This window comes from Hypomesus transpacificus, chromosome 18 (genome assembly GCF_021917145.1).
Source record: "Hypomesus transpacificus isolate Combined female chromosome 18, fHypTra1, whole genome shotgun sequence".
NCBI classification, from domain to species: Eukaryota; Metazoa; Chordata; class Actinopteri; order Osmeriformes; family Osmeridae; genus Hypomesus; species Hypomesus transpacificus.
The window spans coordinates 12,270,195-12,290,801 of record NC_061077.1 but is presented as its reverse complement, the minus strand read 5'-3'; the positions used below and the strand labels follow the sequence as shown (position 1 = coordinate 12,290,801).

Genomic DNA, 20,607 nt, shown 5'->3' with positions numbered 1-20,607 from the left:
GAAATAAGCCCCAACGTGTGGGAGAATGTCCCTTTCGAAAAGAAGAGAAGAAGAAGATTTTAAAGAGAACACAGATATGTTTCTAGAGCTTCACGTTGCTACTTCTGTGGTTAGCCGTCTTTGATTATGACCGCTGGAATGGCGTTGTTGTCACCTCCTACTGGATGGAGTTGTGATGATCTCAATAAAACAAGTTCGGCAAGATATCTCTGTGCTCATGGTATTGTTTTTGTTCGTCCATAACACACGCATTCAGCCAAATGACACTCACACCTTTTTGAGCGGTTGATTAAACGCTGAACTCTTTCTTCTGTCTCCCCCGAGGGCTGCCTTGTTTTCATTCTTCTGCGTCTGCTCTTTGTCTCCTCAGGTCCCGCTGCAGGTGCATTTTTGGGTGAGAAAAAAAGGCTGTGCATGTCTACTGCTCAGCAAGCCATGTGACATAATGCGCTCACAGACCCACAGGATCCAGGATAATCACATCACCGGGGTATGACTGTGTAGTTTGATCGAGTGCGACATGTGATGTGAACCTGGCACGTCTAGTATTGGACTCAACTGGCAAGGTTTGATGACATCATGGGACATGTTTGGGCTTTGTTGACTCTGGTCCAATTCCCAGTTTGGACCAGACAGAAAATACGTCCACACTCTCCACCACCTGCACCCAGCCCCACATCCCCCACACATAACACACTCTCTACCTTTGAATAGAGATGTGTCAAAGTATTAGTGTCCATGCAAACACACACCCACACACCCACGCACAGGTCTTCCAGTCTGTCACCTATCCTGTCACAGAAGGTGTGTCCGCCAAGGGCACACACTGCTGTTGACTGAGCTGAGTCAGCCAACAGATATTCCTAGGTTGGTGGGTGACTGGATCAAATCGACACAGTGAGCTCCCACCCCCCATACCCCCGAGGTTGTCATGTTTGTCAACAACAGGTGAACGATCAAATTGAGCACTCAGCAGAGTTGAGCGCCACGCAGAAATGTGGAGACAGGGAGGGGGTGACGCTGAATAAGGTGATTTTCTCCTTCTTGTTGTTCAGATATACCACATGTGTAATAACACTGCTCTGCACCCACCCCCCTCTCCATGCAGGCTCCTCCCCCCATACTAGAGGACAGGCTAGTTGACCCAGGAGGAGGAGGGAAAAGGGGGGAGGGGAGAGAGGGAGAGGGCGGAGAGAGAGGGAGAGGGGGAAGGAGGGGACGGCATGTGCGGACAGAGCTCAAATTCACTTCTGTCGGTGTGTAGAGGCACACCGAGCCAGAGGAGAGAGAGAGGACACACACACACACACAGAGAGGCAGCCTGCTGAAAACACATGGACAACTAATGGATTATCCTGACACACACTTGTGAAGTACTAGACCGCACGGACATACCGCCAACCACAGAGGGGCAAGCACAGGTAGAGAACTTACAACTTCAGATTCACAGACCTAATGCACTGCGCCACAGAGATTGAGAGAGGCATGGTTTAAATCTCCCATCTGAATAAGAAAACACGTTGAATTTCTTGGCACAAACTTAGGCACACACGCAATGACGAGATGCATGCCAAGCAATCAGTGGAAACGAGGATGTGATTTCTTTCTGACACATTTTGTGTCCCAGCAGTGAAGATCAGATCTCAATCAAGTAAGTGCGGGTCATAAACCAGTCGTTTCATTCCAAATTTCTCACCCAAGTTTTATTTCCATTCTAGACACTTCTATTAGATCAACATTTACATATGATGTACAATTGCTTGTTTGAGTATAATTGTGGATTTTAATCAACATTTACCAGGTGTTAGGTGACATGTAGTGTCACACCACATTTCCATAATGACTTTGCATAATGCCACAGAGAAGGTAAACAGACTTTCTTGCCGTGCGCTGAGGGATCATGTGCAGCAGATGAATGCTCAGAGATGCATGGTGACTCTGAGGAGGCGTATTTAGGAGTTTACATCCAAATCAACACACAGGACAGAGTCCTAGTTGACTGACACGTTCAAGGTGAGAGTGTGTAAGGTTTCCTCAGGGAAGGTCCAGGGTAATGGTCACGGTGGGAGCAAGAATCTGCTGCAGAAGGGGTTTTGTGCTGAATGGAAGGTAATGACTTGTCTCTCTCCGCGCTGTAGAGAAACCGAGAGGAGAGGATACGCGTAAGGGGGGGGCTGACAATGTACTGACAAAAAGGTAAGAGAAGACAAGGTGTGTTGCTGTTTGTGTGTGTGTGTGTGTGTGTGTGTGTGTGTGTGTGTGTGTGTTGCTACGCGTATTTGTTGATCTGTGTGTGTCATTGCTCAATATTCTCTTTGTGTAATAACATTGTACTGATGATCTGAGCAGTGATGATAAATTGTGATTGGTACACATTGGCTGTTGTATTCCATTTACACAAGCACAATACATACAAAGGTGTTCTGATGGCATCCGTTTATATAATACTTTTTTTATCAGTCAAAGTTGTGGAATATCTATTTGTGATATAATTATGATAACAACACCTGACATTTTGACTGAAAGTTCTACATTTTAGCTTTCCAGGTCTATATATTTTTGTGAATTTGGAATGCATCCTATTTCAGAAGAAAAACACATTCTGTTGAAATTGCTTCTGTGATTGTGATTGCACATGTTAGTTTCCATCAACTAAACTATCATCATGCTTCTACTTTCTTTGTTTCTTATAAGTCTGTAGACCGGAATTAATCTTAACCAGAAAAGTGTGTGTGTGGATTTGACCATATCAGTTGCAAACAGGAATGAGAGACAGTATGGCTGAGTGTTGGGCAGAGTTCTGTTCTGGCCAGAGAGGTCACTTTGGTCAGGATACCACTTAAAGAGGATACGGTTTTCTTCTGTTTGTTTCTGTGACGTCAAAACAACTGGCTTGTGTTTTCTGATACAGTTTCCAGAACGTAGGGAAAGCCAGTGTATGGGTTAATGATATACCGTTTTTTAAGAAAAACAGCGAACGGTTTGGGTAGACGCTTTATCAGTTAGACTAAGGACTTGGACCCTCCAGCCTGTCTATTGTGGAAATAGGCGAGGTGAGCGCGTGCGTGGTGCCAGCCTGCATCGACAATGGCTCAAGGCATGTTCCCTCACTACACACTCAAGTGGCCGCACACACGAATGGCATTGAAATGCGGGGCGAGTGAGTAATGACTGTTTCACTGTGCGCAATGAGGTGTGGTTGCCGCGATTAACATTTAATGGGGTGTTTTGGCAAGAAAGAACAAAGTGTTTACCTGCAATAGTGCGCGTGACACAGGCTGAAAGTCAGCCGGGCTGGTCGATCAATGCGTTTACGTGTACAGATTTGACTTTTAAAGAGTTGAGACAATTACTTTTAGGCATTGACAATGGATATGGATTGAATAATCATTTGTGTTTAAATATGAATCGTTTTGCACTTTCACAATATGTGAGTCAGTTTAATACGTTTGTGTGGTAGTGGAGGTGACAGACCATCACCATAGAGACCTCCTCCCTGTCTTCTTCACAATGCTGAGGCTAGGGGAATGATAGTGCCAAAGTCTTTGGCATTGGATGGTTGAATTACCCACATTTGAATGAGATGGTATTGATTGGAATGTAAATAAAATCTTTTCACAAAACGCTGCACACAGCTGCTCCATTCTAGGTTCAAAATACAACATGGCATGATCTAATGCTTGAGTCATGCATTTATTTTCAGTTGGGCTGATTGGATTGCGCTGTGATACCCCTCGTCTCTCTCCTCAAGCCAGGTTTGGTCTAGCGAGCCAAGTAATTCACTTGAAAATGTATCATTAGCAGCTTGGTTGGTGTGTTTAGCAACAACAGTTTCCTGTCTTGAATGTAGGCCTTAATCCCTATTAATGAGATACGGAGAGAGAGAATTAGAGTGAGGGGAAGGCGAGGCGAAGGGAAAGAAAGAGAGAGAAAGAGAGAGAGAGAGGGAGTGGAGGATGCTGTGTGGAGTGGGGAGCGCCCCATTAGTCAGGCAAAGAGTCCGGCCTGGTCAAACAAGGTTTATAATAGAGACACAGACATGTGTGCGCTCGGGCTAATCCATGACAGTTGCTCCATTCATTTAGTCTGTTTTCCTAGAAGCCCTAGTTGCCCTCCATCACCTGCTGGTCTGCTGCTACGGCTCAGTCTAATATCAGGCCGCTGATTAGTCCCACTCTGCCAGCTTCTCCCCCACTTGTCTCATCCACGCTGGCACAGACGGCACCCAGGTCTCACAGCACATTTGGCAACAGTGGAGTGTAGGGGACGGATGTTCCCAAGCGTGAAGAGAAGAAAGGGGAGATGGTGGTGAGAGATGAAATGGGCCGATGTCAAGCTCTTCCCATCACGTTAACTGACTCTCTGAGACCTGTTGTGATCCCGAAGACACGGGGCACGTAACCGTGTTCTCCAGCGAGAACGGAGCGAGGGAAGCAAACAGAGGTGGGAGGGAGGGAGGGAGGGAGGGAGGGAGGGAGGGAGGGAGAGAGAGAGAGAGAGAGAGAGAGAGAGAGAGAGAGAGAGAGAGGGAGGGAGGGAGGGAGGGAGGGAGGGAGGGAGGGAGGGAGGGAGGGAGGGAGGGAAAATGAATGGTTGCTGATTTGAAGTGAGTGAGGAATTCAGTCGTTCATTAATCTGACTGAAAGGCTCGGAGGTAAAGAGTACCCACCTACTTCAGTTACTCACTACAGGGAATGTGTACTTCTCATTTCACAGAGTATGACAGGACAATTTGTACGGTACATATACTGTGTGGTGAACGGGAGTGCTCATGTTTTGGCAGTGTGGCCAAATTGGATTAACTTCATGGAGACGTCTAACTCCTGGTGATGCTCCATTCATCAGAGGTCAGATGTAAAGAGCTGCACCATGATCCACAAAGCCCCACAATGTTGTTTAACTCTGTAACAAAACAGAACTCCGTCTGCACTCTTTACACTTAGAATGCCTTGCCAAGGTTTGCAAGCTTTTGGCTGGGCTTTCTCCAGTCAGACCACAAGACTCATTAAAAGATCATCAATTTGGGATTTTGGACCCATATGCAAAACAACCCTGGAACAGGTTTGGGGGATAAATCCAATATTTCCTCTAGAGCTGAGGGAACAAGCGAGCATTTTTGTAATTCCTCGTATGAGCTTTTGAGGAAATGGCAGTCACCTGACATCTGGAGAGTCACTTGAGAGATAGTGTTTGTTGCGGTGATCACGTCGAAGTTTAGGAAGCTTCTGGAATAGTCGCCAATTTAAGCTCAAGTCTTTATAAGTAACTGCTAAAGGCCACTGCATCTTGACGGATCCTGTGCTCCTAGCAATTGGCAGTGTGCTCAGGTCCTAGAGGCTGGTTAGAACTGTGGATACACTAATAGACTAATAAAGGTTATATTTATCTCACCACCTCTAAACCCATTACCACCATGACGCGCTAAGTCATAAATTTCCAGGGTGATCAAGCACACCACCGCTGAGAGTGTTGTTGTCAAGGGGCCTGCTGTGGAGGTTGATCTTTAAGTCATTGCTCAAGAACTGATTGAAACCCCAGTGTTAGTGTTGGTGCTGTTAATGTAGTAGGTGTTGGTGTTTGCACGGTGTGAGGTTGTAGTTTTTCTTATATTGTCCAAACAACCAAAACCATTCCCCTAGGTTTAAAGGAATAAAGGTAAACTGAACAGTGTATTCATAATAATTTGCAAATTTGCATTTATATTAGTATATGGGTTAAATCAGAGCAAGAATGGTCAATGAAATAGGTATTTTATATCAATGTAAATGAATTAAATCAATTAACATGTTATAACATGAATGTTTTAAATCATACCTACTCTGCCATGATTATTGTAAATCCGGCAGAGAAAGACGAAGAGGTGAGGAAGGAGAAGGAGTAGGAGAAGCCATAGCTGACAAGCCTTCAGGAGATTAAGAATCCAGAGAACAACGCTTCATAATTCCCTTCACACCCAACTATTTGTTGGAGAAATTGAAGATGTAACACATTTATCCTGTATAAGAATGATTCTGTGTTCAGCATTCCTTGTGTGTATAGAGAAGCCTACCCCCAAATCTGAACTTTGGGTAACACTAGGCATATGTAAACAAAGTGACCTGGGCTGACCACTCTCTCTTACTGGAGAGGCCATAAAAGATGTCTGGCCTTATCTGTGTTGGGTGAATCATGTGGTCAAGCTTAGCTTTCTTAAACTTGTTCACCGACTGACTGTGCAATGCTTGATAGATTAATATTTCTGACACAATTATCTGCAGAACAACCAATCAGACCACACATTGACCAGTTTCAACATATGACAAGCAATGCAACACTAAGTTACACAATGAGGTATGAGACCCATCACGCAGAGACTCCGTCCAGCCACTCCAGTCTTGAGCATCTGAGAGGTCAGGGCCGGGGCGTCACCCGTGTACAAGGTGTTCTGAGTCATCCGTTCTATCGCAGTTGTCTGAGTGACTTGTGAAGACGCAAGTCTGATGAGGTAAGATACGTTACAGTGTGGTCACAAGGACACACAACAATTACAGCGGAGGAGGCCCCAGAGGCCCGTAGGAGTACAAAGAAGCCTCTAATGATAATGATTAGATAGAACTGGGCACAAGGGACCTCGAGTCCATACAAAGGGATGCCAAGAGATTCTCTGATTAAAAAGAGCTCAAAGCCATAATTTAAAAATGAGGGGAACGTCGGTAAATACAGACGATATCCAGGAGGCAAGTTTACACCCAAACCCCAGGCCGAATTAAAGTTAGGAAATGTGGCTCAAACCCACACGTCCTAAGATGATACTTTAACTGTTTGGATTTTTCACCATCTAGGGCAATGTTTTGGTTTCCCAACATCTGGTGTTCCCTATGGATTCACACAGGGCAGGGCTGTCTTCTTGGAAAGAGACAGTTCTGCTCTGTTTCCCTCTTTCTCTCTGCTTCTATACCTGCCCGCTGAGCAGTGGGTAGATACAGCTGGGTTGTCATGCATTCATCTCACACATTCCACTGGCAAAGCCAGCATGCAACACTTCAGAATAAAACGTGATCTTGGACATAAGCAACGTTCTGCTTTTTCACCTTACTTACACCGCATCAAAGCACGCTATAAGAACAGTCCAGCAAACTGACCACAAGATGCCGTGAACAAGGGAGACTGTTCTAGGTTGTGTTAGTCAAACCAAATCAGGTGCGACTGTTTCCCCTGTTTGAGGAAGATATCCCGTACACATTTAACAACTGTTCTCTGATATGATATGTAGACACGCAGTTATTGCCTGATATTGACCTTCTCAATCAGAGGAGTCTTTCACCACACTAATATAGCAGCACACTTTCCTCCGTTTGACTCTGGATGCTTGTCTTATCACCCATCCTTCAACACCTCCCCTGTGTTTCTTTGTTTCCGGGTGGTTTTCCTCAGCTGCCCTTACCCTTCCCTCAACACTCCTCCTTCTCTCTCAACCCCCTCTTCCTTTCTTCTTCTCCCTCCATCTCTCCCGGTCTCCTTGGCCTGTTTATTTGGCCAAGGGGTCTCCTCCAACTCCCACGACTCTGTTTCTCAAATTGTCAGTTTCATTCATATCCATTCTATTGACTTTTGTGCTATTTATTTATAACGGTAGCTAAATAAACACGATTTTATTGGGATCAGGGCAGAACAGGAAAGAATGCACACACATACAAGGAAGTGAGTGAAGCAGAGAACGAGGGGGGGATGAGGAATGTATGGGGGTAAGTGAGGGATGAGAAAGAGATTATGAGAGCGAAGGTGAAGGAGTAAGAGTGGTGGGATAAAAAGGAAAGCTGTCAAATCAACTTTGGAAAAGTATGAGAACAATAACAAACTGGTCAGGACTTGCGTCAAAGAAGAAGGAGAGAAGCAGCGCTGTCACACTCTTTACTGAACCACGTGATGAAAATTGGGGCTAGATTACATAAAACATATATTTCATGTTTGTTCAATCTGCCTTTCAAAACATGAACTGATTATCCATGTATGTTTTATTTTCAAATGGAAAAGTCTAGCAGAGGGCACAAATCTAAAAATACCTCCCCTAAAAATGTTCATAGTGATGTCTCGGATGATTTCTGCAAATGTTGCCAAAAGGTGCCCTTCTCTTTCTCTGTCCCAATGGAGCTTAGATGCTTATGTGGCTGCTTAGCCAAGCAAAATACATAGGATGCTCAGCCAAGTGTTGACTTTGGATAAGTTAGGGTTGACAGAAGAACTGGTAAAAAATACTGAACAGTAAAGACAAAGATGGTTGGGAGCAGAACATGTGGGCCCGGAGTCAACCTGACTAACAAATTGAAGGGCAATCAAAGATCATTTAATAAAAATGGAATTATCAACACTAACAGCTCTAGTTTGTTTATGAACTGAGGCACATGTTTATTTTGTTGCGACCGAACAGCAGGGCTTCAGACTCCGCGGACGAGACACACTGCTTCCGCCAGAACCTCCTGATGCAGTCTTCCTGCCAAACACAAACATGTGAGACTTTATTGTCTTAGGATGATTCTGTCTCTCTGCAGGCATGGAAACCATCTCTGGAGAAACGGGTTGGGATGGAACAGCTCACTCCTCTCTGGTGACGACAGGAAGGACTAACGTCACTTCCTCCTCCCTTTACTCGGCGGACTTTGCCTCCTTCAACAGCTCCCATGGTGGGGGGTCTTACTTCTGGATCATCCCTGAAAATGCCTCGGCCACCCCTCCTCACACCATGCCCCAGCCCAGGGTGCGTGACCTGGGCTTGGCCCGGGCTGAGATCGGGGTGCTGGGGCTGGTGCTAGCCTTAACCACCCTGGGGAATGGCTTTGTGCTGTGGGTGTTGTTAAGGAGGAAGAAGCAGAATGCTCCCATGCACCTGTTCATGGTCAACCTTTGTGTGGCCGACCTGGTGGTGGCGCTGTTCCAGGTGAGCATTTCAGTTGCTAGGCACTACGTTTACATCAACAACACTGACTCATGAAATTAACAATACTGTCTTGGAGACAAAGATGGCAGATCAAAATTAACCATTCTGTCCATTGTTACTTGTTTGCCAAGGGCAACGGTGATAGTAGGTATGAGTCAACTGTTCCAAACCGAAGGCTTTACAAGACCTATAGGGCTTTATAATCAAGCACAAAAGCAAGGGTTAGACACTGTGGGTCAAATACCAAAGCAATACACACAGGTGTATGTGCTGCTAATATCAAAGATGGTCAACAAAGGTTACTGGTGAGCTCCCGCTCCGATAGTACCTGTTAATGCTGATAAGCAGTGTCATGGATGGAGCGGGAAAGGTTGTCAGCATTAATTATTTAGGATGCTTGATTGGTTGTGTACGACATGTGGCTGCAGAAACATGAGCTACAGTAGTTCAGTTTTTGAACATGCTGAGAAGAATGGCTTTACCTGCTTGACAATTCATGTCATGCTGACAACCTTTCCCGCTCCATCCATGACACTGCTTATCAGCATTAACAGGTACTATCGGAGCGGGATCTCCCCAGTAACCTTTGTCGACCATCTTTGATATTAGCAGCACATACACCTGTGTGCCATCTTAGTGAGAAAATAATAATTGGCAACGTTAGAAATCAGAGCATTTGTTGCTTGTTCGATTTCTCTGTGGTCCACCTAACCTTGCCCTTTTCTGTCTCCTCACTAACCCTCTCCCATGTCCGTCCTTCAGGTTCTTCCCCAGCTGGTGTGGGACATCACAGAAAGGTTCCAGGGGCCTGACATACTCTGTCGATCCGTCAAGTACCTTCAGATCGTGGGCATGTTCGCCTCATCATACATGATTGTGGCCATGACGGTGGACAGACACCATGCCATCTGCTGCCCACTGCAGGCCTACCGCGGGGGGGCAGTTTCCCGCTGGAACACCCCCGTTATGGTGGCCTGGGGTCTGGCCCTGGTCCTCAGCATACCACAGGTGGGCACAGATGCCAGGCTGGCACAGGAAATGAGCTTGGTGGGGCATTCATGGTCTCTGATCCTTGGAACAAGCTCAATAGGCTCCACGCTGGGCTGTGTTCAAACTGTGACATCATTAAGGGGCTTGGGTGTCGAGTCTGCTGTGCTGTCAGGATAGTTGGTGGATGGAAAATGTAAAAAAAAAAAAAGGATGGTCCTGACCCCCTGCGTGTGTCCTGTCTGTCAGGCGTTCATCTTCTCCAGGTCGGAGGTGTCTCCGGGAGAGTTTGAGTGCTGGGGTCACTTTGCAGAACCATGGGGGCTCAAGGCCTACGTCACCTGGATGACTGTGGCAGTGTTCCTGCTGCCTGCCTTGATCATCACCGTCTGCCAGGTAAGACCGTCTGCATTCTCAGCCTCAGGCAGACGGAAAGTAGGACTGCAGATTTATTGATATACACAATGAGCCACAGGCTTCGACACGGGCATGAGGGGCATGAATACAATGCGGTTTGTTCTGAAGGAGCGGTGTTTGGCGTTGTTCAATAAGCTGCAGGGGACTTTGCTATGGTGCGGCTGTAGCATCCCGGCGTAGAGGATAGACATCCTGGGCCGCCTCTCTTCGGCCAGAGCTGCTCTATTTAAGGAAAGATATTTCCAGTGTCCAGCTATTTCCCCTAATTAAAACAGCATCGCTGGCTACTGCTGGGCTACTGCTGGGCTACCGCTGGGCCTGCTGGTCAGGAAATCTGCCCTTCTTGAGGACCCTTCCAGAAATGTGGCCAGTCCCAGAGGGTTTTAGCACCTTTTTATTTGTCACATGTGATTTTCGCCGTTGTTCCATGTTTGACCTCCTTAGACTGCTTATGAAAGATTTAGCGAAGACCCAGTTTCCATCTGGAGTCATGTGGTTCTTCAGTGCTAGAATCTGGGTCTTGTCCTTCACAAATTAAACAAGCAACATCTTTGACTAAGATGAACCGTTTACAAAACATGTCTTGGTCGGTTGTGTTGTCCTGACATGCACGTGGTTTTGATTTGATCTGCAATGATTGATTGATGGCGACCTCCTCCCGTTCCAGATAAGGATCTTCCGGGAGATCCACAACAACATCTACCTGAAATCGGAGAGAATTGTGTCGGCGGAGCTCAAGAAGAACGCCGTCTTCTTCCGTTTCCACAGTGTCAAGAAGAAGGAGGAGCGAGCACGGGAGAGGGGGAGGGGGGGCGGCGGAGGGGGCAGGGAGGGCAGAGGGGGCCTGCTGTTGAAGACGATGAACAGCAACCCCTCCGGCTGCCACAGTGCCGTCGACCATGCGGCACAACAGCAGCCTTTTTGCCCCCCGGAGAACCTGCACGCCACCCCTGGGCCAGGAAACGGCAGGCAGGAAGGTGCCTCTGCCCTGCCTTGTGACTGCTCACACGGGCCGAGCAATGGCTGCTACTGCCAGTCCTACAGCCCCTACGAGCTGTCTCGGGGCTCCTTGACGCACGCCTCCCTGGAGTACCCGCCGCCCCTGGCGCCCCCGCCGCCCGGCATCTCCAAGGCCATGTCCAAGACGGTGAGGATGACGCTGGTCATCGTGCTGGTCTACACCGTCTGCTGGTCGCCGTTCTTCATCGTCCAGCTGTGGGCCGCCTGGGACCCCAACCCCCCGGACCAAGGTTCCAAACGCACCATTCCCATTTGTGCATTACTAGCGCAAGCCATCTGACGGTTTAACTGACAAGATTTAAGCTTCACTGTTAGTCCAGCTGTCCACTGGTAACTCCATACACAATACATGACTAACAGTTACAATAACAAAGTCATGGACACAATGAAGAATTGTTGAGAGGTGAAAGCAAGTACTCAGCCATCTCGTTGTTTCCTAAACATTTCACTTTTGTTCCATGAATGGATAGAGTTTTTTCTTTTTGGTATCTATATTTGGAAAGACACCATCTGTTGATGCCAGAGAGTTGCTGGCAGCCTGTAATAAAAGCAGAGCAGATTAGTAAGTCAGGCCATTGAAGACAGAAGGGACGTCCTACAGTCCTTCTTTTATCTGAAACTCGGAATTTTTCGATGCCAGTAAATAACCTGTTTGTCTCCTGCTGCTTTCGTGTCCTCACCAGATGTGGATATTTCATCAACAGTAACCTTTGCCAGCAGCTCACACACTATTGCCACACACACACACTGTTGCCACACACACGCACACTGTTCAAACAAACGCGCCACACACAAGCACAGACAATATATCTGATTATTGTCAGCTGTTATAGTCTGTTCCCAATTGGAGCTCCCTTTGCAATCCGAAATTGGCAATAGCACAGGCAGCGTCCTATTTATTTCATAAAAATCTAATTTAGAAAACAAGGATGCGCCAAAAGGAAAATCGGTAGAGGAAGGAAGAAAAGGGAAATTGATGACCTCTGTAATCATTCCAGAGGTAAAAAAAACCTGGAGTGTCGTAAACTACTTTTTTCCATGCCAAATTACAGGCATTCATTTTTCTCATGGTTAGTAAAAAGGAGGGGATATCCATGACCTACGCTCGTCCATCTATCTGCCCTTCACTCTCACGCCACAATCAATCTTCTCAGTAATTCACCAGAACTACCACTGCTGTGTTTGTTCTAGTGCCGTCTCCCACTGGCTGACTTATGACCGTGTGTGTGTGTGTCTGTGTGTGTGTGTGTGCGTATGCTGGTGTGTCCTCTACCTGCAGGCATAGCCTTCACCATCCTGATGCTGTTGGCCAGTCTGAACTCCTGCACCAATCCCTGGATCTACACAGCCTTCTCCAGCAGTGTGTCTCTGGAGCTCCAAGCCCTGCTGCACTGCAGGCCACGGCCCCCGCGAAGGGGCTCCCTCCCCGACGACTCCACCACCACACACACCTCCACCAAGGACAGCCTGTACTGACAGATCCCCAAGGGATGGACATTTGACACACACGCACATGCTCAGACACACGCACACACAAGGACAGCTTGTGGATGACACGTACACACACGAGGACAGCTTGTGGATGACACGTACACACACGAGGACAGCTTGTGGATGACACGTACACACACGAGGACAGCTTGTGGATGACACGTAGACAGCTTGTGGATGACACGTACACACACGAGGACAGCTTGTGGATGACTCATACGCACACGAGGACAGCTTGTGGATGATACGTACTCACACGAGGACAGCTTGTGGATGACACGTACACACACGAGGACAGCTTGTGGATGACTCATACGCACACAAGGACAGCTTGTGGATGACTCATACGCACACGGGGACAGCTTGTGGATGACTCATACGCACACGAGGACAGCTTGTGGATGACTCATACGCACATGAGGACAGCTTGTGGATGACACGTAGACAGCTTGTGGATGACACGTACACACACGAGGACAGCTTGTGGATGACTCATACGCACACGAGGACAGCTTGTGGATGACTCATACGCACACGAGGACAGCTTGTGGATGACACGTACGCACACTGCGCCACAGCTGCCCCTGGAGAACAGCCTCCACTGACTCCCGCCACAAGAAGCTCTCGACAACAAGGGGACAGCTGTGTCATCGTTGTCGGGGGCTCCCGTATCCAGCCTCACCTGTCTCCAAGGCCTTTCTCCCGTGGGAGGGCGGGAGCCTGGGTGTCAGCACCACACAATGAAACACCCAGCAGACATCGGCGCACGGATCAGACCCAGCACCTGGCAGAGATGGGGCAAAGAAACAAAAACACTGGCAAAAGAGATGACTCCTGTTGAAATGCCCGGTGGACTGAGATACTTACTTACACTCTGCGCCAAATCTCTCCCAACCGCCCCCCCCTCTCTCCAAAAAGAAGAACTGTAGCTTCTGTACTCCCTCTTGAGCTGTAAATCTGTTTACCTCATGGGATTGGAGCGGACAGGGCCGTAATGGACTGGCTGACTGCGTGCCTAATGCATAGAGCAGAGTGGCAAGCAGGCAGTACTCTGAGACAACAAAGCCATGGGCTCAGGGAGAGGCGAGAGAGAGAGAGAGAGAGAGAGAGAGAGAGAGAGAGAGAGAGAGAGAGAGAGAGAGAGAGAGAGAGAGAGAGAGAGAGAGAGAGAGAGAGAGGGTGGGGGGGGGCACAGAGCTGGGCTTGGACTGAGAACAGACAAGAAGATGACATGGATGTTACAGCTGTGGGAGTCCCTGGGAGTGGTAGTCACTGGGAGCTAAAGCTAATATTCGGAGGGAATTCTTAGTCAAATCAAAGCAAGTGGCTTATAAATGAATGCCTGAGGTAGAATTCATGTATACCCAGGAGAGGAATCCGGTTTCCAAGAACAATGGCGACTTGTGAAGAGCACAGGAAAAGGAGAAACAATCTCAAGTGATGCAGTGCACCAGACTGAGAGCTGAATCTGAACACTGTGGAGAAACAGACACGTGAGGATGTGCAGGGCAGAGAGAGAGGGAGAGAGAGAGGGAGAGAGAGAGAGAGAGAAAGAGAGAGAGAGAGAGAGAGAGAGAGAGAGAGAGAGAGAGAGAGGAACACGTTAGAACACATTCAACTGTGTCGAGGTTGTAAACAATAAGCTGCCATATAATGACCGTGTTGCATTTCAAACACATGCATCGCAAACCACTCCAGTCCCTCATGGAATCATACCGTAATTCATGGTTCACAGGTGGGACACGAGACATGTTCACACGCTCAACTGGAGCAAAATCAGGGTAAAGGGAGATATCTGTGTATTTAACCAACAACTACAGTCTCATGGCTTCACAGTGTCACTTTCTAACTTCACACAAGAAACACAAGAGAGTTCTGAACTAAGTGTTGTAACCAGGAATCCAGACAGCCAGGACATTTGCAACAGATAATCCATGCATTCCTTAAGTCAATGAACATTGTAAAATATATTTATTAAAAAGATGAACATGAGACACAACATGACCATTATTATAGAAAATTATATAAGGTGATGTTGATTGTAATATGTATCTTAAATTGTAATTATTCAGACATTTCTTGTGAAAATGTTACTCACCAAAGATGTTATGCTATCTCTATGTACTGTTCACAGTTACATGATAATAACTACTTTCAGGTCTTATCAATGCAGGTAACAGATGATCTACATCAGAGCTTGTGGTATTTAGTCATGTGAGTTACATTATAAACCTTTGGTTGAAAAGATCAGTTTGTTCTCAATTATAGAACAAAACAAAATAAGTTTCAGATTCAAGTCCCAGTCAAATTAAGTGCCTCTGTTGTGACTTAGTGTACGGAGATGAATTATGCATTATCTCCAGATGTGGATCCTTTCTGTACATTAAAACAACTCTGACTTAATCTAACCAGCTGACAGTGTGTCAGACCTGCAGTACAGGACCAGCGGAGCAGGGATAAGTCTTTTACAAAAGCCATCTTTGTTATGTGGATCATATTTATTACATGTATTATATGTATATGTATAATGACTAGTAGTTGGAATATTTTCTATATCATGTTACTGCCTTGTGTACTGGTAAACTGAATCTTTATTTTCATTCCTGTACTTGAGAAATTCAGAAAAAGCTCCCTGAACTGTACGACGATGATAATAATCTGTTACATAGTTTTGTTGGATCATTATTGTACTGGGTACCAAATATGTATTAAATGTATATATATAAAATGTCACATTTTAGACATATATATGTATATATATATACATATATATATATATTCATATATATATACAGTACTATGCAAAATTCCTAGGCACAGATAAAAACGTTTTTAAAGTCAAGCAAAAATGTTTTAAGGAATAATGAATTGAAAAGACTAAACGCAAACCTCAACATTGCACTTTTATACTGCCACACAAATACAGGAGAAAAATAAATGAATATTTAAGACAATGTCAGTATAAAAAAATATTGGATGCCTAAAACCTTTGCACAGTACTATATGGTATATTGTATACATATAGTGTATATCTACTTATATACTATTGTAAACAGTATACATTTGACAAGGCGAATACATAGCAATTATGCTTTCAGTATTTTTACCAGAAAATGCTGAAATAACAAAGAATAGGTGTCTAAACATAATGTTGTACAGTGAAGGTTAGGTCTTAACTCTTTAACGTTATTTCAGTGTTTGGATTTACCATTAACTTGATGTGTTTGGTGGATGCTGCTTCTCATAAACTACAATCTGAAATACATTTTCATCCAGTGTTTTTTCCTAAAATATCATTCATGAAATACATATGTTCCAACTATGCAGAATAGCGTTGATGCATTTTTCCATTGTCAGATGAGTACCAGAAAGTGAGAGGTCACCAGGGCCTTCTCCACACAAAGCTATGATCCATTCTTCAGCTCTGAGTTATGAGCTGAATACACGCCCATCCTAGTACGTCCTTCACCTTACATCCATTAGTAGCTCACATGCACCACTAAATAATAGATAAAGCATGATTGTGAAGCATTTTTTCCTGTCTACTTCCTTGTCTGTCCGGGACGACATAAACAGGCATTACTTATTATTTCAAACCGATTGCTCTTCCAGTCTCCAGTAGTGAAGTGGAACGGGATTGATGGCGGTTGGTGGCCAGGCCGGTGGCTCATTTCGTAAGTCAGGGTTAGGTTGGAGTCCAGAGGGCTGACATTGATGGCATCTGGGCTGAACCCATGCTGATGTCTTCACTCAAGGTCACTTCTTCATTACTCTACGGGGGGAGGGGCTGCAGCGGCGGCCTGCCAGGACTGACCTTGTGACAGGGATATTGACCAAATAAATGACCTGCCGTGAGACTTCAGAGACGGGGCCGCAAAACAGGTGAACTTCTCCATTAAATACAATTAGGGTCAGGTGCGGACCATGCTCGGCAGCCTTCTGAAGAGTCCAGAAACCTCCGTTGGCCAGTATCGGTATCAATCTGATTATCTGACTGTGGTTGCTGAACTCCAGCACAGACCTGAGGAAATGACTCTCACGGCTACTAAGCTCATTCCGAGGCACTGGTGGGGGGGCAGAGCTAATCCCTGACATCTGAGGCGTTGGCTTACAGATCTCCTCGCCTTAGCACATTACCGGATAGCATTGTGTACGCTACTGCTCAATGATACAGTATTGGAGAAAAAACAAACAGGAAAATCCAATTCTTTCCTCAGCCACACCCCAATAAGAATAAGAAGTCTTATTTAATTAACTTCTCTTCTCTCTCTTTTTTGTTTTTTGTATGAGACGGATATCTAGACTAGAGTTTCAATTGGAGTAGAAGAACAGCTGCAGATCCAATTTGTGTGTGTTTGTTTTGTTCTCCCATCAAAGTCATTTGCAAGGTCTACATTTATAACTATAGGTGGCCTTGTTATAACTATGGGTAGCCTTTTCATAACTATAGGTGGCCTTAGTTATAACTACAGGTAGCCTTGTTATAACTATAGGTAGCCTTGTCATAACTATAGGTAGCCTTGTTATAACTATAGGTAGCCTTGTTATAACTATAGGTAGCCTTGTTATAACTATAGGTAGCCTTGTTATAACTTTAGGTAGCCTTGTTATAACTATAGGTAGCCTTGTCATAACTACAGGTAGCCTTGCTATAACTGCCACTGTTTGCAGCTTCATTTCACGTCGAAAATTCCCAAGCTTTTATATATAAAAGAAAATGTCAGGTTGGATTGTGGTTCCAGTTTATTTATACATCTTTTATTTGTTGCCATGACTATGAGTAGGTGTTTGCAAAGCTGATCCATTCAGGCCTTTACAAGAACCTGGTAACATGGTAAAAACTTTCATGTGGATAGACACCTGGAATATATATTTTTATGAGTGCTCTTTCAAAAGTTCTTTCCCATTTTTACAGGCAACAGTGGTCCACATGAAATGCATTTTCATTCCTGAAATACAATATGTGCCTGGTCTTGAAGGGTGTGCAAACATGAACAAGGTCGTGTCATAACACCTGACCCAAGGGTGTGAGGCGGAGAGAAATTCTACATTGATGCAGTAGGCGAGAGGAGATAGATGGGTTTGAGGAGAAACAAGAAACTGCTGCCATATAAGGTTCATTCTTGTCAGGCAATTGACTCCAGTAGCAAAGAGGCTTAGAGGGGACCCGAAAACAGCCAACAGGAAAACAGAAGATGGATAAATGTGTTTGGAGGAAAAGTAGAACTTGCTGTTTGTTTATACAGCTCAAACACAATCCAAAAGAGGGTTGGGGGTGTTGGGGATAGAGATAAACATTCTCCACAATGTTACGATTCAGTGGTGTGACTTGGACCATCACTGTTGTTACAGTGTGAGCAAAGGAAATCACGGGTGAATGATCTGGGCGAGAGAAATGTCTTCCTGACTCTGCTGTTACAGTACAGCGGACGGCGTCCACTGTTGGGTTTGGAGCCCCAAAAAGTGCACCAAATGGCCTCACAAAACAAAGCCTACAGTAGCCTCACATGGACGTTACTTCATGTGAGAATCATTTGCGAGACGCCTCTTTCCACTCTGCTGAGTCCGGCTAAGCCCAGTGGTGTCTGACCTCCCGGGACCATGGTTTACACCTCTGTCACTGCTGCTTTCTCTGCCTCGCAGCACATAGCCAATCCCCCCACAGCCCCCACCCACCCACCTTCAGCTGCACTCACTGCCTTCGGTTCACCAAGCTCAGTCGATCATATACAAACAGTGCTATCGCTGTATTTCCTGCCATGCTTTTCCAAGAAATGTGCAGGTGTAAGCCTCAATGGGAACAATACACGTCATGGGGTTTCCTCCCAGGTATTCCATTGATTACTCAATGTTGTCACGATGCAAATAACATAGAACGTAATCTTCAAAACAATGTGAACAGAAATTCATAGATCCAGCAAAAACCTTGAAAAACCAAGAAGTCTGTTGTGTGATGGTACTGCCCCAGTTGGTGGGACACCGCTGGAGACTAATATAGCTGCCGTTAGTCCAGGGGGGCCCAGATACCAGACTGGGTGAAGTCACAGCACATAAAATATTCAAAATGAGTCAGTGCCTGTGTCTGAGTGTATATATACGTTACATTTTTTCTTCCCTCCATCCTCTCACTGTCTGTCCCAAACCACCCTGAGCTGTCAGAGGGAGGGCCCAAGTCTGCTCTCTCGCACACATACACACATTTTTGCATTGTTTTGGAATTCACGACATTGTCACTACTACAGAGATAGCCATAACCATGAATGTGACATGAAAGGGGTTGAGTCAACTATTCAACTATTGTGTGCAAGGAAAGTAAGAAACCTCACCTGTGCTTTGAACATTGTGTAATGTAGGTGACTAAGATGTTACCCACACTGAGAACAGATAGTGTCATGGCAAGCAGTTTTGTAAACAAAGAGTGTGATGGTTCAAGTTTACTCTGGGCAGTAGCTGAAGGAGACTTTCACATCAAATCCGTAGATAATCCTGATTATGGCAACGTAACAGAAAGTGCTGAAAAAGAATGGCATGCTTCAGTCACAGTAAAAAACAAAGCACCAGATGTGTAAATTAGGTTGTGATACATTGACGGCAATATGTAATCCGTCTTGTGATAACTATGTAAGCATGCGGCCTGATATTTGAACTATACAGTGGACTACATACAATAGCCTTGACATACAGTCCAGTATGTCTGTTATAATGCGTAAGATGATGTGGAGAAACCAGCAGCACTGCTCAATCAGTTGTCTCAGTGCTGCCACCGAGTGTCCACCTGGGAGTACTGAAGAGGGCAGTGTTTGCAGTGTGTCCACCCCCCTACATTCAATGTGGAATTCAAGTTAGCAAAAGCTAAGTAAACCAGAAGTAAATGTACTTAAACTATAGCAAACTTTCGTCCGCCCGCTCAGACCACTTGAAATGTGGAGCATGCTGTCCTCTGCTATCTAGGCATGCCAGTGAACACAGTTATTTCTGCCCCTCTGAGCTTTCCCCAGAAGACAAAAATAACCTCCATTTCCATCCGGTGTGCTGGTGCCTCTTTAAAGTCCAGCAAGTGATCAGGTTTACTGGGGCAGTTTGTTTTATGAGTTTGTTTACTTCATGATGCCATGTAAACCAATTAAGGGATGTGCTGCTAAAAGATATGAGTTTATTAAAATGGATGTGAACTGGGTCTGACATTCCTAACATCCCATCTCCCTACAGATAACCTGGTTCTCTAAAACTGGAGATCAAAATAGACCAGGTGTATGTTCTGCAAACTGCAATTCAGAAAAAGACTCAGGGTTATAAAATGAATAAGCTTTATGAGGGACACATTTAGTTTTTTAAAAAAATGCTAGTAAAATGTGTGTGGTATCAATGCTAACATGACTTGCTGTTGTGAAAAAATATACATAGTTGTGACTTGTTAGGTTATGATGGACAAGTGGATCTTATTTTCATTCTAATTATAAAGTTTTGATTTAGGAAAAGGTAACTATAACTAAAAGGTAACTATTATGTACAAAGTCCTCACAGCACAAATCCTGCTTCTAACTATAGTTATAAAGGATGTCAGTACCAAATAAAAGCAAGTATGGGCTTGTAATTTATAGTCCATGTCATTACATGGCTCATTGAAGTGATGAAATTGCCCAGAAAATCACATTGAGCAGTAGTCCTCAATGGAATCAATTGTCTAACTTGCCTTGAACTGAACAAATACAATTTCATGTGGAGCCAGTCTGTCTGTGACTGACAATCACATGCACCATGACAAGGCCAAACATGGG

The 20,607-nt window shown here is 45.3% G+C and overlaps 1 protein-coding gene across 3 annotated transcripts; it reads left to right on the top strand.

Annotated features, from left to right (window-relative positions):
• Positions 1-1,211: 1,211 nt before the first annotated feature.
• LOC124480392 (vasopressin V2 receptor-like) lies at positions 1,212-13,973 on the top strand. Of its 3 annotated transcripts, XM_047039667.1 has the most exons (9): positions 1,212-1,421; positions 1,545-1,651; positions 1,862-2,013; positions 2,139-2,196; positions 8,529-8,914; positions 9,677-9,922; positions 10,151-10,297; positions 10,986-11,568; positions 12,618-13,973. In XM_047039667.1, the coding sequence occupies exons 5-9, from the start codon at positions 8,531-8,533 to the stop codon at positions 12,812-12,814; spliced, it is 1,557 nt and encodes a 518-aa protein (XP_046895623.1). In that variant the 5' UTR covers positions 1,212-1,421; positions 1,545-1,651; positions 1,862-2,013; positions 2,139-2,196; positions 8,529-8,530; the 3' UTR covers positions 12,815-13,973. The 3 variants fall into 3 exon arrangements, with proteins under 3 accessions (XP_046895623.1, XP_046895622.1, XP_046895624.1); XM_047039666.1 differs by lacking the exon at positions 1,862-2,013; XM_047039668.1 differs by lacking the exons at positions 1,545-1,651; positions 1,862-2,013.
• Positions 13,974-20,607: the final 6,634 nt, after the last annotated feature.

Bases quoted from the DNA above. Each gene is read 5' to 3' on its own strand.
- LOC124480392 (XM_047039668.1), top strand. From the start codon at position 8,531: ATGGAAACCATCTCTGGAGAAACGGGTTGGGATGGAACAGCTCACTCC. The intron at 10,298-10,985 runs GTAAGACCGTCT...CTCCCGTTCCAG, and splicing joins TGATCATCACCGTCTGCCAG to ATAAGGATCTTCCGGGAGAT. The intron at 11,569-12,617 runs GTTCCAAACGCA...CTCTACCTGCAG, and splicing joins CCCCAACCCCCCGGACCAAG to GCATAGCCTTCACCATCCTG.